This window comes from Camelina sativa, chromosome 9 (genome assembly GCF_030686135.1).
Source record: "Camelina sativa cultivar CO46 ecotype springtype chromosome 9, ASM3068613v1".
NCBI classification, from domain to species: domain Eukaryota; kingdom Viridiplantae; phylum Streptophyta; class Magnoliopsida; order Brassicales; family Brassicaceae; genus Camelina; species Camelina sativa.
This window is the reverse complement of record NC_141888.1, coordinates 29,971,659-29,993,727: the sequence shown is the minus strand read 5'-3', so window position 1 is coordinate 29,993,727 and position 22,069 is coordinate 29,971,659. Positions and strand designations below refer to the sequence as shown.

General features: G+C 38.3%; 5 protein-coding genes across 8 annotated transcripts; 4 read left to right on the top strand and 1 right to left on the bottom strand.

Annotated features, from left to right (window-relative positions):
- Positions 1-272: 272 nt before the first annotated feature.
- On the top strand, positions 273-3,559 carry LOC104711911 (cytokinin riboside 5'-monophosphate phosphoribohydrolase LOG4-like). 4 transcript variants are annotated; one of them, XM_087466562.1, is made up of 9 exons: positions 486-605; positions 698-839; positions 1,277-1,374; positions 1,491-1,521; positions 1,795-1,894; positions 2,543-2,572; positions 2,787-2,857; positions 2,962-3,105; positions 3,187-3,559. In XM_087466562.1, exons 2-9 carry the CDS (start codon positions 717-719, stop codon positions 3,265-3,267), a joined length of 678 nt encoding a protein of 225 aa, XP_087322688.1. In that variant the 5' UTR covers positions 486-605; positions 698-716; the 3' UTR covers positions 3,268-3,559. The 4 variants fall into 4 exon arrangements, with proteins under 4 accessions (XP_010426993.2, XP_010426991.2, XP_087322689.1 ...); XM_010428689.2 differs by having other exon boundaries at positions 388-839; XM_087466563.1 differs by lacking the exon at positions 2,543-2,572 and having other exon boundaries at positions 425-605.
- Positions 3,551-5,957, bottom strand: LOC104711912 (uncharacterized). The gene is made up of 2 exons (XM_010428693.2): positions 5,802-5,957; positions 3,551-5,705 (listed from the first exon to the last, which is right to left on the bottom strand). The coding sequence occupies exon 2, from the start codon at positions 5,693-5,695 to the stop codon at positions 3,758-3,760; it is 1,938 nt and encodes a 645-aa protein (XP_010426995.2). The 5' UTR covers positions 5,696-5,705; positions 5,802-5,957; the 3' UTR covers positions 3,551-3,757.
- A 151-nt stretch (positions 5,958-6,108) lies between these two features.
- Positions 6,109-6,904, top strand: LOC104711909 (large ribosomal subunit protein uL11y). The gene has a single exon (XM_010428688.3). The coding sequence runs from the start codon at positions 6,230-6,232 to the stop codon at positions 6,728-6,730; it is 501 nt and encodes a 166-aa protein (XP_010426990.1). The 5' UTR covers positions 6,109-6,229; the 3' UTR covers positions 6,731-6,904.
- A 4,214-nt stretch (positions 6,905-11,118) lies between these two features.
- Positions 11,119-13,471, top strand: LOC104711908 (aquaporin PIP2-1). Its single transcript, XM_087466561.1, has 4 exons — positions 11,119-12,015; positions 12,474-12,769; positions 12,897-13,037; positions 13,134-13,471. Exons 1-4 carry the CDS (start codon positions 11,709-11,711, stop codon positions 13,251-13,253), a joined length of 864 nt encoding a protein of 287 aa, XP_087322687.1. The 5' UTR covers positions 11,119-11,708; the 3' UTR covers positions 13,254-13,471.
- Positions 13,472-14,345: 874 nt separating this feature from the next.
- LOC104711907 (putative E3 ubiquitin-protein ligase LUL2) lies at positions 14,346-15,745 on the top strand. Its single transcript, XM_010428686.3, has 3 exons — positions 14,346-14,745; positions 14,837-15,326; positions 15,442-15,745. Exons 1-3 carry the CDS (start codon positions 14,444-14,446, stop codon positions 15,559-15,561), a joined length of 912 nt encoding a protein of 303 aa, XP_010426988.1. The 5' UTR covers positions 14,346-14,443; the 3' UTR covers positions 15,562-15,745.
- The last annotated feature ends 6,324 nt before the right edge of the window (positions 15,746-22,069 follow it).

The following is a 22,069-nucleotide window of genomic DNA, read 5'->3' as shown; positions in this document are numbered from 1 at the left end:
ATACAAAAACTAAAAAAAAGCTTTAAAAGCTTTGGTAAATTCATGGTTGCATAAATCTCTCTAATATGTAAGCTTACATATTAGTATAAATTTGGCTAATTCCCTAAACACCGATCCATACCCATTTTGATTCTTCTTCTTTTCTTCGGTTCCAAAGTCTTTGGAGTGAATAAGTAGATGATGAACATTTTTATATACCCTATATATCCAAAGAAAATTGGGGTAAGCATACATACTAATAATAAGTGAACTTTGGCCAACAACAAAAAAACACAAAGAAGTGGTCCACGCGTGCCAACATGAACGGGTGGCTGCGACGCGCGTGCTACATTCTCTCACGTGTGAAAATAATCCCAAATATAAAAGAACAAAAAACTCTTTCACCCCATTAAAAAAATTGAGAGAGAGAGCATGACGAGAAAACGCACTCTGTTCTAATAACTAGTACTAGTAGTAGTATAATAACAATCCCCCAACTTGAAAGCTTTATCTAGTAGGCAAAACAAACACCACAACTCTCTAAAGTTTCACTTCTTCTTCATCTTCTTTGACACTTGTACGATTTGTACATGTCGCTTTATGTTCTGTAAGGAAGCAAAACCCAAGTGAGAGATTTCATTAACAAAAACCCCAAAACTGTTTTGTTTTTGTTTTCATTAGAGTAAAAAAAGTTTCGACTTTTTTTTTTGTTTATAAGTTTGAGCTTATCGTAATCAATGGAGGTCAACACTGAAACCATGCAAAAGTCAAAGTTCGGAAGAATCTGTGTGTTCTGTGGAAGCAGCCAAGGCAACAGAAGCAGTTACCAAGATGCTGCTGTTGATCTCGGCAACGAATTGGTATTCTTACTTTACACACATCTTGTTGTTATTTCTCTCTGTGTGCGCTTCTCTTCTCTGTTCTTTGGGTTTTTACTGTTTATTATGTTCACCAGATGTTTGTGAATATGTTTGTGTGTGTTTTTTTTTTGTTCTCTTTGCAAAGATGCAGAGCATTTCCTCTGTTTTCTCTACTTTGAAAACGTTCTTAAAATATGTGATATAAATTTGTGCTTCTTTGATAACTCAAAAAGGATTCTTTTTTTTCACCTTTTCTTAACATATCTAATCTTTTATGATCTTGGAGCCCACGTATTTCCGAATGAGAATGTTTGTCTCCAAGTTTGATAGTACAAAGAGAGTATCCTTGGTTTTGATTTGTCTTCTTAGCTCATTTCTCAAATTATCTGTAATGAGAACAATGGTTTTAAGTTTCTCTGTTTTGTTTGCTTTTACAGGTTTTAAGGAACATTGATCTAGTCTATGGAGGTGGAAGCATAGGTTTGATGGGTTTGGTTTCACAAGCTGTTCATGATGGTGGTCGTCATGTTATTGGGTAAATTCTTCTTCTAATCACTTAAACAGAGACTTTTTAAGGATGATACAATTAAAATCGATCAAAACATCCTACTAAGACTCTTTTTGCTCATCATTCTTGTCATTTCACCACAGAGTGATTCCAAAGACACTGATGCCTAGAGAGGTACGCTTGCTATAACCCCTGAGGAAGAAAGTTTGAACTTTTTAAGTTTGCTTATTGAAACAAAAAAAAAAAAAACAGTTTCAGTTAAGAAAAAAATAAGATGAAGTGCTTCTTACCTAAAGTCTTGGAGTGAATTTTAAAATAAGCCAATTTGCTAACAATGCCATCATTGCTTCTGGTCATAGAACAGTCTAAAGCTGCTTTTTTTTTTGTGTTCCTTTTAATTTAGCTTAAAGTTTCAAGATTAGTAGTTAATATTTTTAATTTTGGCAGTTGACCGGTGAAACAGTAGGAGAAGTAAGAGCAGTTGCAGATATGCATCAAAGAAAAGCAGAGATGGCTAGACACTCTGATGCTTTTATTGCTTTACCAGGTTAGTATTGATTTCTCAAAATCTTTTTTGTTAGTCTTGAAATTGTGTTCAAAGTCCCATCTGTTTTTATTGTTACTTATTGTTTTCTCTCTATGTACGTTTCTCTTACAACAAGTTCAGTTCTTTAAACAAGTAATGATTATGTAAGATAAAAAAACTGGTCAAGTCTAGTGACAGCATTGTTTAGGAATCTAATTAGCATCATATTTAGGCTTTTTAAATTCTTAAACTGTGGAAAATCAAAGCATTAAAGAAGAATAAAAAGTGATTAGAAAATAGCACCGAAAAGGGTTTAACTCTTTTGACTGATTTTGCCAAAGAAGATGGAAGAAGAAAATATTGGTAGAAACATGTTTTGTTTCTTGGTCAAACTCAAGCTGTAGTGTGAAAGCAACTGTTTCAAGTTAAAAAAATTTAAAGATGTATTGGTTTGCTTTGTAATGATTTTTGGGTTTTTATAAGGACAAAATATTGAATACAATAACCACAGATGCCTTGACCCATCCACATCTCGCACTGAAAATTAGACCAATCTCTGTTTCTTTTTTACTCTTTACCTTTTACTTGGGAGCTACTTCTCTATTTAGCTTGTGTATAGTGTAACTGTGACCAAAGTTTTATTTTTTCTTACCTGTTTCATGTTAAAAGACAAAAGCCTGAAACAGTTTCAGAAAAAAGTATGTTTTGCCCATCTAAGGAAGTCTTCTTCTTCAATACGACCCTGCTTTTTTTTCTGTAATCATGTCCATATGTGAATACTAAATAGAGTCAGAGGATAAATCCTCTTGTACAGAGGACAATTTCTGCAGATGAAGCATGTATTTTGGTGATTTGACCATACAACAATAATAATGTTTACGGATTATAATGTCTTCTGCTTAAAATATTGCAGGTGGATATGGAACACTGGAAGAGCTTTTGGAGGTCATAACATGGGCTCAGCTTGATATACATAACAAACCGGTATAGACCAATCACTATGATCCTTCTTAAGATTCAGACTTCAGTTAACAATTTTAAACCCAAAAAAAGTCATTAAAAGCTAATTATCATTGTCTTTCCTGTAGGTGGGTCTGCTCAATGTTGATGGATACTACAACTCTTTGCTCTCTTTCATTGATAAAGCCGTTGAAGAAGGGTTCATCAGTCCAACTGCACGCCAGATTATAATTTCTGCACCTACCGCTAAGGATCTTGTTAAGAAGCTTGAGGTACGTGACAATTGGCATTTTAATTGATGCAAAAGATTATCAAATGGAAAGCATATAACCATGTTGTTGTTGCGGTTGCAGGAATATTCGCCTTGCCATGAAATTGTTGCGACTAAGCTTTGTTGGGAGATCGAGCGGATCGGTTACTCTTCTGAAGACTGATATTAATCAGGATTTATCTAAACATATAACTATCAATACTTGATGCAGGAGGATTTAAGATGTATCTTACTCAAGGAAGGAAACAGATTTTGAAGATCTTTTATTAGGAAGATAAACTAAAAATTTCCACTGGGGGAGGAAAATCTTTTGTGTAAATTACTACTTGGCTTTAACTCTCGAAGTGTTCTTGTGTCTAAGAATCACCTTTTTCTGTAATTCAACCTGAGGAAGTTTAACACCTTTTGGCTTTGGTTATAATATATGCAAAACTTTTCATGCCAAGGAAACAAAATTTGATCTTCATATAGAAAAGAACATCAATTTTATTTGTTTATACAACATCTGGCTAAACTAAATTCACACAAAACAAGTAGTTTTCACTCTCATGGTTACAAAACAAAGGTTCACAGTAATGCCTTACTCTAATCTCTACGCTCTGTGCCCTAGTACAATCAAACATATCTGGTTAGAAACTTAGAAACTAGACTGATTAATCTTCTTCGTCAGTTTCAGCATGATCATAGCAAAACTCTGAAGAACTAGATGAGTTCTCAGCTTCCAGACCCTTGAGCTTCTGGATTGCCTCTTGAACATCAAACAAAAGGGCATCTTTAGCTGCTTTAACCGAATCCTTCTTCTGAATTTCATTAGGTCTTCTGTTCTCTTTCCCGGCAAATCGAGTAGACTCTGCTTTTCTTTTAGCTTCCCTGAGATGCAGATGATCAATGTACCTCTCATGCAATGCCTTGTTTTTGACTTGTTTCAGGACTGGAGGACTGACGAGAGTTGTTTGGTCTTTACTTGAACAAGGCACTGGACTTTCCAGGATTTTCGGAAGACTTTGCCTTTTCTCTATTGGAGTTGAGAGAAAGTTCCGTGAGATGGTAGGCTCAAGAACTGAGAAGAGATCAAATCCACTACCTTGATCCATATGACTTTGCTTCTCCAATAGATGCCTGACCGTCTTCTTTGAGAGATTGTTTCTGCGCTGTCGTACCTTAGTCTTTGGTGAATTAGGTTTCAGTAGTTTGCTTGCAGAGAGTGAAAACTGCGGAATCGTGGATAAGTTTGTTACCCTGGATCTTCGAGGCTGATGTTGACGAGGAGTGATCAAAGCTGAGTTCACTCTATCAAAACATTCCTGAGCAGTTTTTCCAGGTACCATCTTAGCAACTTTTTTCCAGAAATGAGGACTCGGCTTCACTGTCAAATAAGCTCCCTGTAAAGCTAACTCCAGCTCCTCTGTCCATCCACCTGTCTCATGCTTCTTCCTTGTTTTCAATCCTCCTTCTTCTTCTTCTTCTTCCTCCTTACCCATTCTCTTCACTTCATCAGCTTTTGGCACAGCATTTTCGTCCTTATTCGGCTTTGTAATTCTCTTCCTTTTCCTCTGACTAAGACAGACACTAACTTCTTCTTCTTCTTCTTCTTCTTCTTCTTCTTCTTCTTCTTCTTCTTCTTCTTCTTCTTCTTCTTCTTCTTCTTCTTCTTCTTCTTCTTCTTCTTCATTATCATTACAACCTTTAAACAACTGCTTAGTCCGAGGACGAAGACGACTTCTACTTCTATCCTTAGATTTGACTCCATCTCCACCTTTACCTTTCTCAGATGAAACAGATTTCGTAATACATCTACTCAAAACACCTTTCCCTGTCTCATGCTTCTTCTTTGTCTTCAATCCTTCTTCTTTCTGCTTACCCGTTCTCTTCACTTCATCAGCTTCTGGCACAGCATTTTCGTTCTCATTAGGCTTTGTAATTCTCATCCTTTTCCTCTGACTAAGAAAACAGACACTAACTTCTTCTTCTTCTTCTTCTTCTTCTTCTTCACTATCATCATCACAACCTTTAAACAACTGCTTAGTCTTAGGACGAAGACGACTTCTACTTCTATCCTTAGATTTGACACCATCTCCACCTTTACCGTTCTCAGATGAAACAGATTTACATCTACTCAAAACACTATTACCTGATTTCCTCCCAGTGGAAGAAGAAGAAGATTGATTCACAGATCCTCCTCCACTCAAAAACCTAGGAGACCGTCTCAGAACACAAGAAGACGAAACAGTGGTGGTCGTCGATTTCGTGCGAGAAGAAGATGAGGTCAATGCAGACTTCTCTTTTATGTCACCGGAACATTCCCTACTTGAAAGCCTAAGAGACCGTCTCAGAGAAGGAAACCCATCAGTCGAAATCTTCAATCCCGGAGATTGTTTCGAACTCGAATCTCCCATTGGACTATCGAGTGAGTACACTAATTTCTTGGATACTTCATTAAGAACTTCCCGGCGAGTTTTCTTCGGCGGCTCCGAGAAAAAGCCCAGATCTTTCTTGGGTTTCACTTGACTATCTCGATTCTGCATAGAGATTAGCCTCGCTGAACGACGAATCGGTTGCGGCAAGACGACGGTGGCTTTTTTTCTCGTCATTTCAACCCAACTGAAAGAAGAAAAAAAAAAACAAATCTCTCAAACAAAATACGAAATTAGTGAAAATGGCAAATCTCAGAGACGAATTAGACTAAGAAAGAAGTACCCGGAACAGTGATTGATAATCGCAGATCTGTAAAACCCTAGAAAAGCTTGGATTTTTTATTTTGCCTCTCGATAGATTCAACTTCTTTCGTCGTCACTCCTAACAGTAACCTCTATTGCTGGGTTAGTTGAGAAGTTGATACGGTTCAACTAAACCGAGATTTTGATTGTACCGAAAGATTATTAAAGTATAAACGGGCTCAGTCGAAAAGATGAAAGACAAAGCCCAATATAATACTGGACCGGGCCTTTTCGTATCGAAAGGACAAGTTGGTAATTTAGCATAGGAACGAAAGAAACCCTAGTTTCGACCACTTAATACGTTCCTCTACTTCAAAAAACCCTAAAAAGCTCATTTCGCAGCAGCCTCTCTTTTCGTTTGAGCCACACTGAGAAGAAGAAGAGCGAAACTCTCCATTTCACAGAACCATGCCGCCGAAGTTGGACCCGAGCCAGATCGTCGATGTGTACGTCCGTGTAACCGGAGGTGAAGTCGGAGCCGCCAGTTCTCTAGCTCCAAAGATCGGTCCTCTCGGTCTCGCACCGAAGAAGATCGGAGAAGACATCGCCAAGGAGACGGCCAAGGAATGGAAAGGGCTCCGTGTCACAGTGAAGCTGACTGTTCAGAACCGTCAGGCTAAGGTCACTGTCGTCCCATCAGCTGCAGCTCTCGTCATCAAGGCGTTGAAGGAGCCGGAGAGAGACAGGAAGAAGGTGAAGAACATTAAGCACAATGGTAACATCTCATTCGATGATGTGATTGAGATTGCTAGGATAATGAGGCCAAGATCTATCGCCAAGGAGCTGAGTGGAACTGTGAGGGAGATTCTTGGAACGTGCGTCTCTGTGGGGTGCACTGTTGATGGGAAAGACCCTAAGGATCTTCAGCAGGAGATTCAAGAAGGTGAGATCGATATTCCTGAGAATTAAGGAACAAATGGTGTTTTTTTTTCTTCTGAAATGGGAATTTGAAATGATGTTGTTATCTCTCTATCTCTCCTTCTTTTACCCTATTTTGTTTTTGTTTGGGAACTTAGCTGCTATCATGTTTCAATTAGAATGACTCAAGTTTTGAATTATTATTATTGTTCTATGTTTCAAAAACCCCAATGGTTTTCTCTTCTTCTATCATTCGTAGTTTAATTTCTGCTTTTGTGGACATGTTTTGTTTAAGCTCAAATGTGTCTTTGTTTGATAATTAGAATCTGAAACTGCATTGGTGTTGTATGTTTTGCTCAAAGTTGGGACCTTGATATTGTATGGACTATGGAATGTGCTTGTTTCTTGGCTAGTGGTTGTAGATGAATATGGTATTAGCAGTTTGGTGGTTATAAGATGAGAATTTCAGTTTGTTTGTAACACTGTCTAGTATTGTTTTTGATCACTGCATTTTAGTGTTCTGTGCATAACTATCCGAAACTATCTACTTGAGCAGTTGGTGTCATCTTGTTTAGACCTGGTGTGAATCTCTCACTGCAACTAGCCTTGTCCTATTGATTCTTCTTATAGGGTTTTACTTTTAAGTTACTTTGACTTTAGTTTTGTTGCATGGAATTTTCTTCTCATGAGATGGATAATGGCCATTTGATTGCATTGTCTTTTGGACAGTTTCTGATTGATTGTAAAACAATACTTCTTTTGGCAAAAAGTTTTGACTTTGTATTCTCTGTTTTGTGATTTTTAGAGAAAATTAAACTTGCGATCTTTATTAAATCTTGAGCTTCTCTTTAGATATCTTGTTTTACCTGTTTGTTTTCACTGTGGCACTTGTTTTATAATTCTCTGCCCTCACAATATCAAATTCAAGTCATTTGTTACAACTTTTTCTTCTCTCGTTTGTTCAGTCTTAAAATGTTATTCTCGAGCTTTTTGATTGTTTAGCGTAGATTCTATATTTTAGTCCCTATATGTTGAATGAATATAATATGCTCACTTGCAGAATAACAAATAGTGTAAAACAATATGTTTCTTCAAACTCGAGTAAACAACGTATATTTAGGGATTCCTTTGCCTAAACTTGGAACACGTGCCAATTGTATTGCAATGCACCATCAAACTTCTCCCATATGCCTTCTGTATTTGGACAGTAGTCACGATCTATTGATTGAATAAAATTGCTCACTTTCAGTATAGCTAATTGTCTAAATCTAAAACAATGTATTTGGGAGAAGTTCAAGTGAAAACAGAGCAATCCGATAAAGCCCAAATTAAGAAACGCCTTAACACCTTGGTGGAGCTTATGTGCCTAAACATGGAACACGTACTCATAACATAGCAAAGCACCATCAAACTTCTACCATATGCGTAGGCAGAACAAACGTCAGTCCTAGACTCCTAGATTACCAATTTGACAACAATGTTGAATGGCAAGGAAGAATTATGATTGTTTCATCATTTATAATTATCGATAAAACGGTGGAGACATAAACTTACTGATTTTGAATATATCTTTTGTTGCTATAGAAAATATAACTTGATCACAGCCATTTATTTTTGTTTAACTTGAAACAATATATCCTTTCGACTTTTAATTTATAAGATCAGTAACTAATAATAAAAATTCATATAATGTTTAGGAAATTAGGAACCACTCGTTATCGCATGCAGAAATGGTCCAACCTAAAATAGAATAAGACATTGTGAAAATGGAACGAAAATAATAAGCCAAGAACGCAATATTCTGTCATGTTTAACGACAAAACAAGGGGTGATAAAAAGAACTATTGATTTTAGTGAGATACTGAGATTTTCTAGTTGATAAATGTTTTATATTTATTGTTGTTTTTCTTTTCTTTGGCCAACGGTTGAGGCCACCGTGAGGGAGAATAAGTGAAACAGAGGGAGTGAAAGAAAATTACTCTAAATGATCATATGGTGATGGGCGAGAGCTAATTTATGCTAAATGACTAGATTTTTTCTTATATATATATATTTTTTTTTTTTTTGCAAAAAACACAAAAATGGTACTAATATTTTCTTAATAACATAATTATAGCACTTTATTTCATCATGAATAACAGAGGGTACGTAGTATTTAATTCGTAGCATGTTATTCTAAAGACGTGGCTTCCCTAACACTAATACGTAACTCAACAAAAGACAATCTAGGTGAGACGTCAATGTACCCCCAAAAAGGCACATTATTGTACTGGACTGGCCGCAAAATTGGACCTTTGAGAACCCATCAACAAAATAAACGTTGAGAAATTGATAGGAGTGTAACTTCTTTGTGCGTACAAAATATTAGTAACTGTATACTTTATAGTGAGTTAGTGACTACTATATCATGAGAAGCCATATAGAGTATATTGTTATTTCACGAAAATTTAAACCCATGTTCTTGTGGTAAAGATCGGATCTACGATGTTCTTGTAGTTAAACCTGTTTGCATTTTTAACGATCTACCATTACTAAAACAAAATAAAATAAAATCTCATACATGATATATCTAAAACATACAGTAAAAAGGTGTAAATTTATTTAGGACTAGAATTTCAAATTTAATCGCTGTCGGGTTCGATATTAGTAGATAATAATTTTGTGGTTTACAAATTACAATGATCAACGACAAGTTTGTATGACTATTATTTTCTACACACAAATATTAGTCGGACGTTACGATATAACATTTGGATGTACATATATATCCCAAGTGATTATCATTGAATTGTATGCAAGTATAATAAAGTTTTAATTTCAAAGAAAGATAAACCGAAATATGTTGTTTCGAATTCGACTTTAGGTTGAATGACTAGTGGACAAAAACTATGCAAAACAAAACAACGTCATATTATATTTTACTCGATTTGTCTATAGAACATTAAGATAAGGTTAATGCTAGTTTTTCTATGAATAGAAAGTGTAAATTTACCAATTGACAATATAAAACTAATTGACAATAGAACGAATTAGATAGAAAATGCATAATTGTTTATCTTAGAAAAATATAAACAAAAATAGACAGCTGACGTGGAATATTCGTCTAATAGTAGCCGACCAACGTAGCCAAAACGATAAGGTTTGCCACATGGCAAAACTTTAACCATGGAACTTCATCTCCTGTCTTTGTTTTTTTGGTTTGTCACATTTTTTTTTTTTTTGGTTGTTTTGTCAACAATATATTTTATTTATTTATTTTGTTCAATTTTCGTTTTCAGTCTGTTGTGTCACTTGTCAGCGATTTTTCGAATTGTGCAAGGAAATTGGAATTAGGATTGAAAGAAGAAAAATGCAAATGATTGGTAGGGTCTTCGTAACGTGGCGTTTTGAGAGTGGTTGAGTTTACACAACGGCTGTGCTGAGTTGGAATACATCAGAATGGACGGTGATGATACGTTTGTCGGAGCAATAGGGTCGGGATTAGTCACGCGCGCCAGCCACCCTTTCACGTGTCACGTTTAGCCAACACAGCCACATTAGTAAGATTTTAACCTTGAGTGGGAATCTCGACCCACCCCCACAAAACGGTACCATAACTTTACACCCTGGTTTTAGAGTGTGATATACCGACGGACATTTATGGATTGGGTTCGTTTAGGCTTTGGTTAGTTCATGTTAGATCTTAAAACTAGAAAAAAATTATCAACTAGTTTTGTATTGAAACTACAAAGGGATTAGTTCACTGACATATTATCTAACACTTAGATCTTATGACTATAAGAAATTATAAGTAAGAGAATAACATTTCTGTACACGTACAGTAACTACACTCAAATTTTGTTCTAATGATACTGAACCAATACATATCTCATATCTGACCAATAGCATAGCTAACCATGCTTAGTTGGAATGAAGAACTTAGCCATGCTTCGTTGGATCAATATAAAGTTTTTGAGTTTTGTTATGTGTTTTGAAGAATGAAAGTGCTGATTGGATTAAAAGTGGACGTAAAATTATAATTTTAAAATGCAATGGAACATAAAGTTGCGGCTTTTAAAATTGTGAAAAGTGACAGGCTATGGTATTATAAGACAAAAAAAAGAAGAGAGCACCATATTGATTGATAGTATAGTATATTGGGTCGGTCTTAAAGAAAATGACATTTAGGTGATGGGGCGGCGAGGCTAAGTTAAAGTAAACATAAAACCTCCATTATTATTTACCAGAAAAAAAAATAGAAAATTTTGAATGACACAAAACTTATAAAATATTTCAAAGTTGTGGTTCTGATAGCTCTCCACCATCATCATCATTCATCACTGATTGATATACCTCCAATTTCTAGGAGATATATAAAAACAACTATAGTAATATATACGAGTGGATATAAAGTCTTGTCTTATGATATCATAAACTAACTAATCCCATATCATTATTATGTATTTACAGACGCATGTTCAGTAGATTTGGATCAAATTTTGTTGTCATGGGTACTTGGTTCAAAGAACTACGTAAAACTCTACTAGAAACGAATATAACTAACTAAACTCAAAAAATTAAATCTACTAATTTATTTGACTATTTCAACACTTAAAAAAAAAACTAGGGTTCTTGTCTAAATTATGTATGATATAGATATATATGAAGCAATCATTAATTAGAATTGGTTCGAATTTTATTTCAGGACAGCTAGCTTATAATCATTTTGTCAAAGCTACTTTCGTCACAATAATCATTCATAGAACTTTTTTATTCATTTAATTTATTAAAAGGATTTAACAAACTCTCATTCCAAAAAAAAACCTTAGACATAGAAAACAAAAAAAAAAGCCATAATATAACGTTTGCAAAAATACATTTTAAAATATAACAACAAAAAAAATATACACAAAAATAAAGTAATTAAAACAAGAGAGGAGAGCTCTCACTATAAAAACAGAGCACATGTTCCTCTCACTAACCACTCAACAGAGAAGCAAAAAGAAGCCATTTGGTTTGAAAGAAGAAGAAGAAGAAGAAGAAGTTAACTATGGCGAAGGATGTGGAAGCCGTTCCCGGAGAAGGATTTCAGACAAGAGACTATCAAGATCCTCCGCCTGCTCCGTTTTTTGATGGGGCGGAGCTAAAGAAGTGGTCTTTCTACAGAGCAGTCATAGCCGAGTTCGTAGCTACTCTCCTCTTCTTGTATATCACCGTTTTGACAGTCATCGGTTACAAGATTCAGTCCGACGTTAAGGCCGGCGGCGTTGATTGCGGCGGTGTTGGAATCCTCGGTATCGCTTGGGCCTTTGGTGGTATGATCTTTATCCTCGTCTACTGCACCGCCGGTATCTCTGGTAATGAATCTTCTTCACTCTTGGTTTTGGTCCGGTTTAGTTTCAGATTATCCGGTTTATCTTTGAATTTTTTAAGTACAATTAAAAATAAGTCAAGTAAAACTGAAATCATTATAAATTTATTTGGTGTTATTTTGGTTTTGATTTATTCGAATTTAATTACTTTTGCAAGGAAAAAGTATTGTTTGGTTGACATCACAATTTAATCGGTTCAAAATGTTAGGTTCCAAAGACGAAAAACGAGTTTTGTCCTAATAGAACATTTAATAAGGTCATGACTAGATCGGTTGAGCTTATCCGAACTATAAGTATATACATATACATCTCAAATCTAAGCTATATTTTTGAGCCATTGACTAATCCGGTCTTGACAATTACTGAAACCGGTTAATTAATTACATGTTGTGCCTTAAATTATCAACTGATTACATTTTCAACTCTGTTTTTGTGTACCTTAGGTGGTCACATTAACCCAGCGGTGACATTTGGGCTATTCTTGGCACGTAAAGTGTCGTTGCCTAGGGCCGTATTGTACATCATCGCTCAGTGTTTGGGTGCGATTTGTGGAGTTGGATTTGTCAAAGCCTTCCAAAGCTCCTACTACACCCGTTACGGTGGGGGAGCCAACTCTCTCGCTGATGGCTACAGCACAGGGACTGGTCTTGCTGCAGAGATCATTGGTACATTCGTTCTAGTCTACACCGTCTTCTCTGCCACTGACCCCAAACGTAGCGCCAGAGACTCTCACGTTCCGGTGAGTCACATTTATATGTAGTGCCTATTTGATTATACATACCTAACCAAAGGTCCAAAACCGTAATGGTATATAGTGTCATTCGATTTTAGTCTCACTAATAATTTTGAATTTGATGTAATGAAAGGTGTTGGCGCCACTTCCAATAGGATTCGCGGTGTTCATGGTACATTTGGCCACCATTCCCATCACCGGAACCGGAATTAACCCGGCAAGGAGTTTCGGAGCTGCCGTAATCTATAACAAGAGCAAGCCATGGGATGACCACGTAAGACCTCATTGTTTCTCCATTATATTCAGCTTATTATGTTAATATATATTACGGAAAGAATTATTTTGAACTTTCTTTGATGAATACAAACAGTGGATATTTTGGGTTGGACCATTCATTGGAGCTGCGATTGCTGCATTCTACCACCAGTTCGTTCTGAGAGCTTCAGGTTCTAAGTCTCTCGGATCTTTCAGAAGTGCTGCCAACGTCTAAAACCCACCAAAACCAGATTCTCAATAATAATAAAAATGAAGTTGTAATCTCTGTACAAATCTAAATCAGTCACTTGCAGTTTTCTAGCACTTTCATATTTGTGTTTTCTACTTGCTGTTTTTGTGAATTTTCCTTCGGTGTAATTGTTTTTTCTTTCGCTTTTAATCGATCGAGTGAGAGGAACTAAAATCAATGAAATCAAAGATGTTCTTGTTGCATTGTGTCTTTAGACTCTTTACAATAGTACATTTTCATTACATAGAAGATCCTTAAAAGAAGCATTCAGAACAAAAATCTTTGTTAATTTTAAATTTAAATGTCAAACGCAAACGAAAAAAAGAGATGTTTCACTGACTGATTCCTATTCTTCTTTTGGTACTGCTTGTAAAAATATATATATACAGACAGAGAAAATTTTCAAGACTTGTAGAGTTTCCAAATTACTTCAGTAGAAATCTTTGAAAGTGATTCTTATAGACTTATAGTTATAAGTCATTTAACCAAATTAAAACCCGACATGAAGACAACTAGACAAGTAGACAACCTTTTTGACTTAAGAGAAGTGAACAAAACACACTCTTCCATCACACGAGACTTGTTTAGTTGTTTATAGCAAAAATGGCATAGCTTAGTCATATGAATCTGTTTATACTATAATTCGCGAAGGTATGAATAAACAGATTCATCTTTGATTCGCTAGTATGAACACCAGACTTTCATCTTTTGATTGTAATAAACAGATTCATAATTTGTATCCCTAGTGTGATGGAAGAGTTAAAACAGATTCATAATACTAGTATAAACAGTTAATAAAATTCTTATTTGTATCCCTAGTGGCTAGTGTATGGCGGCCTATTTGTAGTCAATGGGAGATATTGTAACGGTTTAGAAGTAACCGACCTAACGCAAAAGAGAAGCTTAGAGAAAGGTAGGAGAGATCAACAGACGAAAACCTTCAAGCGCAAGTAATCCCTTTTGAGTGAAGTAAATAACATTACTAAACCAATATTTTATGGGTCGATTAGCGTGGCCCATTAGTTGTATCTTAGCCCACATATTAACAAACAGGTGTTAGTTGACCTCTCTCAAACTTCTTCGATATTGACCTAGTTTTTTCAGTTTACCCGATCATCTTCCTCCTAATTTGTTTCATCTTTAATTTGTGTAATCGATTTTCGCAAAGGTGGATCATGGGAAATCTATTTAGCGGTGAAAACCGCCCCCAATATCACCGAGACCGTACGTCGTCGCCGTATCCAAACCCTAATCTTCAGTACCAAGGCAATTATCCGTCGCCGTACCAACATCAAGACTGTGCTAGGTATCCTTATGGTGAGATGGCGTCTTCGGTTTCGTACGTTGAGCACCCGAAAGCAGTGACTATAAGGAACGACATCAATTTGAAGAAAGAAACTTTGAGATTTGAGCCTGATGATCAAAACCCTGGCAAGTTTTTGCTCTCCTTCACTTTTAACGCCTCTGTTCCTGCAAGGTAAATGATCTTGATCAAACTTTTCAGAGTGTAATTGCTAGATTACTTAAATGCTAAAAGGTTTTTTTTTAATGGTTTTTTGATTCAACAGCATCACTGTGATGTTCTTTGCTAAAGAAGGCCAAGAATGTAACATTATTGCGACAAAGGAGGATCTGTTTCCACCCACAACAGTTAGTTTTCCAAAAGGTTTGGGACAGAGATTCAAGCAGGCTTGTGGAACAGGGATTGATTTCTCAGCTTTGTCTGAGGCGGATTTGGTTGAGGCATACGAGACAGATGTGTATCACGTGGCAGTGAAAGCAGAGGTAGCATCAGGAGAAGACGATCATCCGGAGTCTCAGACACCGAACCGACAGATAACTCATGCGGTTTTAGAGAAAGATCGTAAAGGTGAGTACAAGGCGAGAGTGGTGAAGCAGATCTTGTGGGTGAATGGGATTAAATATGTTCTTCAAGAGATTTATGGGATTGGTACTACAGTTGATGATAATGGAGAAGATGCTAATGAGAGAGGAAAAGAATGTGTCATCTGCTTATCAGAGCCACGAGACACCACTGTTTTACCTTGCAGGCACATGGTAAGCATATAAATTTTCCCTTAGAGATAATATGAGAAAGAAGACTAGTACTTTTGTTTTTTCCCTGATTGATTGCTAACTTTGATTTGTGTTTTTTTTTTTTTGTGATTCGTAGTGTATGTGTAGCGGTTGTGCAAAACTTTTGAGGTTTCAGACAAACCTCTGTCCCATCTGTAGACAACCGGTGGATAGGCTTTTGGAGATAACAGTCAACACTAATGACAGGAACCAGTGAGCTTTGCTACGTTGTTCTTCTCCTGTTTGTATAGAGAGAGAGCTTCTCATTGTTCTTGTTTGTGGTATATATGCACTATGGAGGGATTAGAACTCAAGTTCCTAACTATACATGTTCCAAGTGTGTTGTAAACTATCAGGCTATTTTATCTATACGGGCTTATGAAATGAAAACTTTTGTAGCACCCGCAGCAGCACTTTTAGAGACTTTAGCCAATCGGATAGCAGAGCGAGAGACGAGGGATGCGTTGACAAAACGGCAAGCAATCCTTGTATTAACTCACCCGTTGACAAAACGGCAAGTTTTTTCATTTCATAAGAGGTTTAGTGGCGCATCCGCAAGCTGATCATCAAAAGAAACGTGACTAACTCGAAGCTGGTCTTGTGGATAGGGTAATGCAACATGCTTCATTCGAAAGTGTGAACCCGAATTAGCACAAAAATAAGTAGCTCCAAATGTTGTCACAATAACTAAATAATGCAATTAATCTTGAATCTAGAACTAAAGAAAATCAAAGAGCCTAAATTAATCTTGATGTTGTTTTATAAAAGAAACGGAAAAAATCAACAGGCCAAGCAATTGGTAATGAATAGCTACTTTCGTTAAGAAAACATTTTTTTTTTTTTTTTTTTTTTCAACCGCACATTAATAATTAATTAAAAGAGAACTCTAAGATTGGTTGCCTAAACAGGAGGATAAGAGTTTACAAATAACGATTCGGAAGGTAAAGATCTTGAAGACCGAGCAAGACAATCTGCTCTTACGTTGACGTCGCGGGGAATCTTGACGAGGGAGAAGGATGGATAGAAGGAGCGAAGCTGCGAGAAATCCTCCAATAAATTCGTGAAAGCGGGCCAATCATCTGGCGACTGCACCATCGCAACAAGCTCTGCACAATCCGTCTCGAAGGCCTGACAACTCACTCCAGCCGCCAGTAAAGACTCCAAAGCCCAGATCAGCGCTTGCAATTCTGTATGAAGGGGAGAAAGGCCACGTCTAAGGCTCTGAGCTCCTAAAAGAAGCGTAATATCATCACCATTACAGCACCACCAACCCAAACCCTGAAAAGGGTCGGTCCCTTTCCATGAACCATCGACCTGACAGAAAATAGAGGAATCCCTCACCTCCACTACGGGTGGAGGGAGGGGATTGTTCACTGAATAAGATTTGGCATCCTCCCAAATTATCTTATCAGTTGCCGCTTGATTTATAATCTCAATTGGCTCTAGCTCAATACCCTGGAAAACCTTTTTATTCCTGTCTTTCCAAAGTGACCATAAAATCCAGGGGAGAGAAGAGATGATATCAGAAGCCCCGCCTTGAGAAGACGCCCTCCAAAATATGAAATCTAAATTCGCATAAATCGAGGCAAATGGAAAACCTCCCGGTTCCAACAGCATCGGGACCAACTCCCAAATACTGCGCGACCGGGAGCAAACAAACAGTGCGTGGTTAATAGTTTCCATTTCCGTCGCCAAACCGCACCGCTTACAGAAAACATCACAACGAACTCCCCGATACGCGAGCCATTCTAACACTGGAAGGGTACCCGAGGCAATTTGCCAGAAAAAATGTTGGATCTTCGGAGGTACATCTAATTTCCAGGACTGAGCCCGCAGAGAACTGCACGATGGCCCATACTCCACTTCCGCTATTAATTCCCGGGCTAACCGATAACCTGACTTTATCGAATACCTGGCTGACTTAGTATAATGCCATAACAATCTATCGGGTTGAAAAGTTTTACTAACCGGCAAACTCCAAATAAGTGGTATATCCACCGGATCAAAGAACTCCTCTAGAATAGGCAAATGCCAATCCTTTGTAACTGGATTAATTAAATGATTAACCATCAAACTCGGGAGCAAAAACCTCCCCCTACCATTTGCAGATCTTGGATGAATATCCGGTAACCATGGATCCCGCCAAACCGAAATGGAACAACCAGAACCTACAGCCCATCGCGCACCCTGTTCCACCAATCCCTTAGTTGAAAAAATGCTCCGCCAGGCAAAAGAAGGATTATTCGGTTTCTTTGCCATAAGAGGATGTTTGTTCGTGAAATATCGTCCTCTCATCACCCGGGCCATTAAAGATGACGGATTGTGAATTAATCGCCAAAACTGTTTGGCCAGCATAGCGTCATTAAATTGTTCCAAAGCTCGGAAACCCAAACCCCCTTCACTTTTATCTTTGCATAGTTTGTCCCACGCAACCCAGTGCAAACCTCGAGCCTTATCATTAGATTTCCACCAAAAAGTGGAGACAGTACTCGTTAATTTAGATGTCAACTTCTGTGGTAATTTATAACATGACATAACATGTGTTGGAAGTGCCAAAGCCACTGATTTAATCATAATTTCCTTACCACCTTTCGATAAATGCTTTGCAGACCAGCCATTTACTCGATCATCCAATCAATCCTTGACATAACTAAAAACCTTAGTTTTTGAACCCTGCAGGTTTTCAGGAATACCCAAATAGGAGCCCATACCGCCCTCCTTAGAAATACCAATAACAGATTTCAATTGAGATCGTATGTCCTCCGGGACCTTCTTCCCAAACATGATAGATGACTTTTCCAGATTAACTTCTTGACCTGAGGCTCTACCATAATTACCTATTATATCCATTACCGTCCTACATTCCGTTGCCTCTGCCTTACAAAAGAACAAACTATCATCAGCGAACAACAGGTGCGAGATAGTAGGACTACTATGGGCAATGGAAATAACCGTTAATTTCTGCTCCCTCTCAGCCTTTTTGATATTAGCTATCAATACCTCTGTACAAAGTATAAATAGATAAGGCGACAGAGGATCTCCTTGCCGTAATCCTCTCTGTGGCCTAATAAAACCCCGGGGTTGACCATTCAGGAGAACTTGGTACGACACTAACGAGACACACCACATAATCCATGAAATCCATTTTCTATCAAATCCTAATTGGACCATAACCGCCTCCAAAAAATCCCACTCAACCCGATCATATGCCTTACTCATATCCGTTTTGAAAGCCAAAACTCCGAATTACACCGACAATTAGTATTTAGCCCATGGAACATCTCCTGAGCTACCAAAATATTATCTGTAATTAAACGCCCAGAAACAAAGGCTGATTGTGTTTCTGAAACCAAGGCGGGCAATAAACGCTTCAGCCGAAAACACAAAACTTTGGAAATAATTTTGTAGCTCACGTTGCAAAGGCTAATTGGCCTAAACTCAGCCATCCGCTGCGGTAGATCCACTTTTGGAATGAGACATATATTAGTCTCATTAAGAAGCGGATCAAATTACCAGTTCGAAAAAATTCTCTAACCAGGGCCACCAAATCCCCTTTAAGAGAGGACCAGAACCGTTGGAAGAACAGAGCCGTCATCCCGTCCGGTCCTGGGGTTTTTTCCGGGTGCATGGCGAATAAAGCTTTTCGGACTTCCGCTTCCGAAATATCCCGAGTCAGAGCTATATTCATACTATCCGTAATAGTCGGAGTAACTGCTTGAAGCATCTCTGGAAATACCCCTACTATCCGATTTCTTAAAAAGATCCTCAAAATATGATGTAGCAATCCTCCCCATGCCGGAACTTGATTCATTCCAAACGTTATTGGCATCAAATAAGCCAACAATCCTATTACGCACTCGCCGTTGTTTGGTAGATGCGTGAAAATATGATGTATTTTTGTCCCCCACCCTTAGCCAGAATTTTCTACTTTTCTGTTGCCAATAAATTTCCTCATCACGATACGCCTCTTTTAGTTTCCTCTCAATGTCCCTAATTTCCGCCTGTGGAATCGAATCATCCATTTTCGCCTCTTGAAGCGCCGTCTTCAAGGAAGCAATGACAGACGGACCAGAACTAACATTATTTTTCCGCCATCAGGAGATCGAATTCCTACAATTCCTTATCTTATCGACGAAACCCGGAATCCGAAAGTTCCTTGTCCGGTTCCACCCTGACTCAACCGCCCCAACTAAGCCTTCCTTGCCCAACCATCGTTTATCAAACCTAAACTGCCTTTGCCGTCTCCAAATCGTCGTCAAACAGGTTGCTAAAATGGGACTATGATCCGACCCAATCATCTCCAGATAGTCCACTTTCGAATTTGGAAAAAACCCATGCCAATCCTCATTACCCAAGGCTCGATCCAGTCGACATCTAACCACTTGATTATTACAACGGTTCCCTTGCCAGGATAATTGTTCTCCATAACAAGGAAATTCAAGCATCCCGCAATGTCGAAGCATTGAAATAAAAGGCTGAAATGAAGATGCTGGTCGCAAGGCACCACCCTGCTTCTCGTGGTTCCCAACTAACTCATTAAAATCACCAATAATAAACGAGGGATCAATTCGAAAAGACCCAATATCTATTAATTTATCCCAAACTTTTTCGCGATGTTGAGGGACTGGATCCCCATAAACAAAAGACAAAAATATCAATTGTTGCCCAACCAAGGCTTGTGTGTCAATAATACGATCATTATCAAAGAGAATAGATAAATTTAACTCATTTTTAAAAAATAAAGCCAAACCACCACTTGCCCCTCGGGGTTCAACAGTATACAATTTTTCATAACCAAATTTATTCTGAAATTTTTGTAAATAAGAAAAACATTTTTTGGTTTCTGACAAAAATAAAATATCCGGACGATGCTTCCTCCACAAATCTCCCAAAGAACTCTCTGTCAGGTCTGCCCCAATGCCCTGACAGTTCCAACTCAAGATTTTCACGTTTGAGCCGGTGGTTTCAGGAGAGCCACCATCCCCTTTGTTACTGGTCGACCCCCACCAGCAGGTTTGCCATCCATGGCCTTGTTCCCTTGCTTCCCTGACCGTTTCTGTTTGTTACCTTCACCTGCACTTGCAGATTTAGACAAAGCTTTAGCTAGCAGGCGTTTACCGGGAGATGCTAAATACACAGCCGGTTTTTTGACTACATTCGGTTTTTTGACTACAGACTTAGTCTGATTCGACAACCTCCGTACTACCTCTTTTGTCTTTTGACCTAAACTCACCCGTTGTAAAGCTGAACTCACGACACTCACAGCCAAGTCAAGCGAAGAGGATGAAGAAATACCTTGGAGATTGGCCTCCTTAGTCGCTGGATTTCCCAACCCCATCTCTACTGAGACCGTATTACCCTGATCATCCGCGACCTCATCTTCCTCATGAAGATATTCCTCTGTAGCTTCCCCTTCCTCAAGGAGATCATCGTTAGCTTCGTCAAACTCCGACTCAAGTCCGACCTTCCCAGTTCCGTTTTTAGGAGAGCTCTCCATCTCTGTATCTCGAAGCGGAATACCTTGATCAGGACCCGCGGAGCTCCCACCAAAGATATCTTGTAACTGCTTATCCTTGTGACCAACTTTAACCTTATACATGGGCTTTGGCCATGCCTTTCCTGTCCCTTTGCGGTTAAGGGGATGTGAAGAAGACTGACCCATGAACTCTCGTGAACCCATCTGACCCCCACTCTTGCCTCCCAAACCCTTCGTTGCTTCACAATACGAAACCAAACCAAACTGTCGATCCTGTTGGTAATGACCAGAACTACCCACCCCTGGAACAGAATCGTGAACCTGGAAATCCAAGGCTCTCTTAGCCGACTTCTTGGGCTTTTCCCAGCCACGATCAGTGTGAAAAGCACCTTGTTTTGCAACCCCCTGGTGACGTTGAGCTCCACGTTTATCCCCTTGATTTTCAAAACCCTGACCTCCAACTCCCTTTTGAAGCTCCGGACAACTTCTCTCATCATGAGTGAGGCGGTAGGAGTTGTCACAATAACCTGTCAACTTTTCATACTCCAGTGAAACAATCACTTCATCACCCGATTCAAATGGCACCACCATCTTGAAGAGGAGGGGGTTGAAGCCATTAACTGTAACACAAACACTGCCGGTTTCTTCATCAATGTCTCGAATAAACCCAATCTTCTTGCCAATAGCCTCCAATGTAGCAAACTCCCAAAGGTGCATTGGAATACCAGAAACCTTCACCCAAAAGTTGATAGCTGAGGGATAAGTTGAGGAAATGATGGGCTCCCACTTCACCAAGGAGATCATCCAGCTATCAAAATGGTAAGGACCATTTTGTAAGACTCCTTGCATATCAGACTCTTCTGCGAAATTGAATTGAAATGTACCTTGCCCCAAATCCGCTCCTACCACTTTGTCTTCAAGCTTCCAAATCTTAGGCATAGTGGACACCAGAAACTCCATTCGTTGCATCGATGGATTCATCAATCTCCCTATAAGGGTAAGAGAAAACTGCTGAATCCTTTGAGCCATTACCGAGTTGGAGATTTTAACTGTCTCCGTGCGCACCAAAGGAGCCTTACCCTTGAGAAACATTGACTGAGCCATAGAGAAAGCCACCAACACCAAGACCCGAGCACTAACCACAGCAATATACCGCAAAACACACCAGATAGAACTAAGGAATAAGAGAAGAAATGAAACCTAGATGGAACGAAAGAGAACCAGGTCCCAAATAAATACTCGAATATCC

Excerpts from the sequence above, each read along its gene's own strand:
- LOC104711912 (XM_010428693.2), bottom strand. The coding sequence starts at position 5,695 with ATGACGAGAAAAAAAGCCACCGTCGTCTTGCCGCAACCGATTCGTCGT.
- LOC104711907 (XM_010428686.3), top strand. The coding sequence starts at position 14,444 with ATGGGAAATCTATTTAGCGGTGAAAACCGCCCCCAATATCACCGAGAC. Across the intron at positions 14,746-14,836 it reads AACGCCTCTGTTCCTGCAAG|CATCACTGTGATGTTCTTTG; the intron begins GTAAATGATCTT and ends TTGATTCAACAG. Across the intron at positions 15,327-15,441 it reads TTTTACCTTGCAGGCACATG|TGTATGTGTAGCGGTTGTGC; the intron begins GTAAGCATATAA and ends TGTGATTCGTAG.
- LOC104711909 (XM_010428688.3), top strand. The coding sequence starts at position 6,230 with ATGCCGCCGAAGTTGGACCCGAGCCAGATCGTCGATGTGTACGTCCGT.
- LOC104711911 (XM_010428689.2), top strand. The coding sequence starts at position 717 with ATGGAGGTCAACACTGAAACCATGCAAAAGTCAAAGTTCGGAAGAATC. Across the intron at positions 1,895-2,542 it reads TGCTTTTATTGCTTTACCAG|ACAAAAGCCTGAAACAGTTT; the intron begins GTTAGTATTGAT and ends TCATGTTAAAAG. Across the intron at positions 3,106-3,186 it reads ATCTTGTTAAGAAGCTTGAG|GAATATTCGCCTTGCCATGA; the intron begins GTACGTGACAAT and ends TTGCGGTTGCAG.
- LOC104711908 (XM_087466561.1), top strand. The coding sequence starts at position 11,709 with ATGGCGAAGGATGTGGAAGCCGTTCCCGGAGAAGGATTTCAGACAAGA. Across the intron at positions 12,016-12,473 it reads CTGCACCGCCGGTATCTCTG|GTGGTCACATTAACCCAGCG; the intron begins GTAATGAATCTT and ends TGTGTACCTTAG. Across the intron at positions 13,038-13,133 it reads GCAAGCCATGGGATGACCAC|TGGATATTTTGGGTTGGACC; the intron begins GTAAGACCTCAT and ends GAATACAAACAG.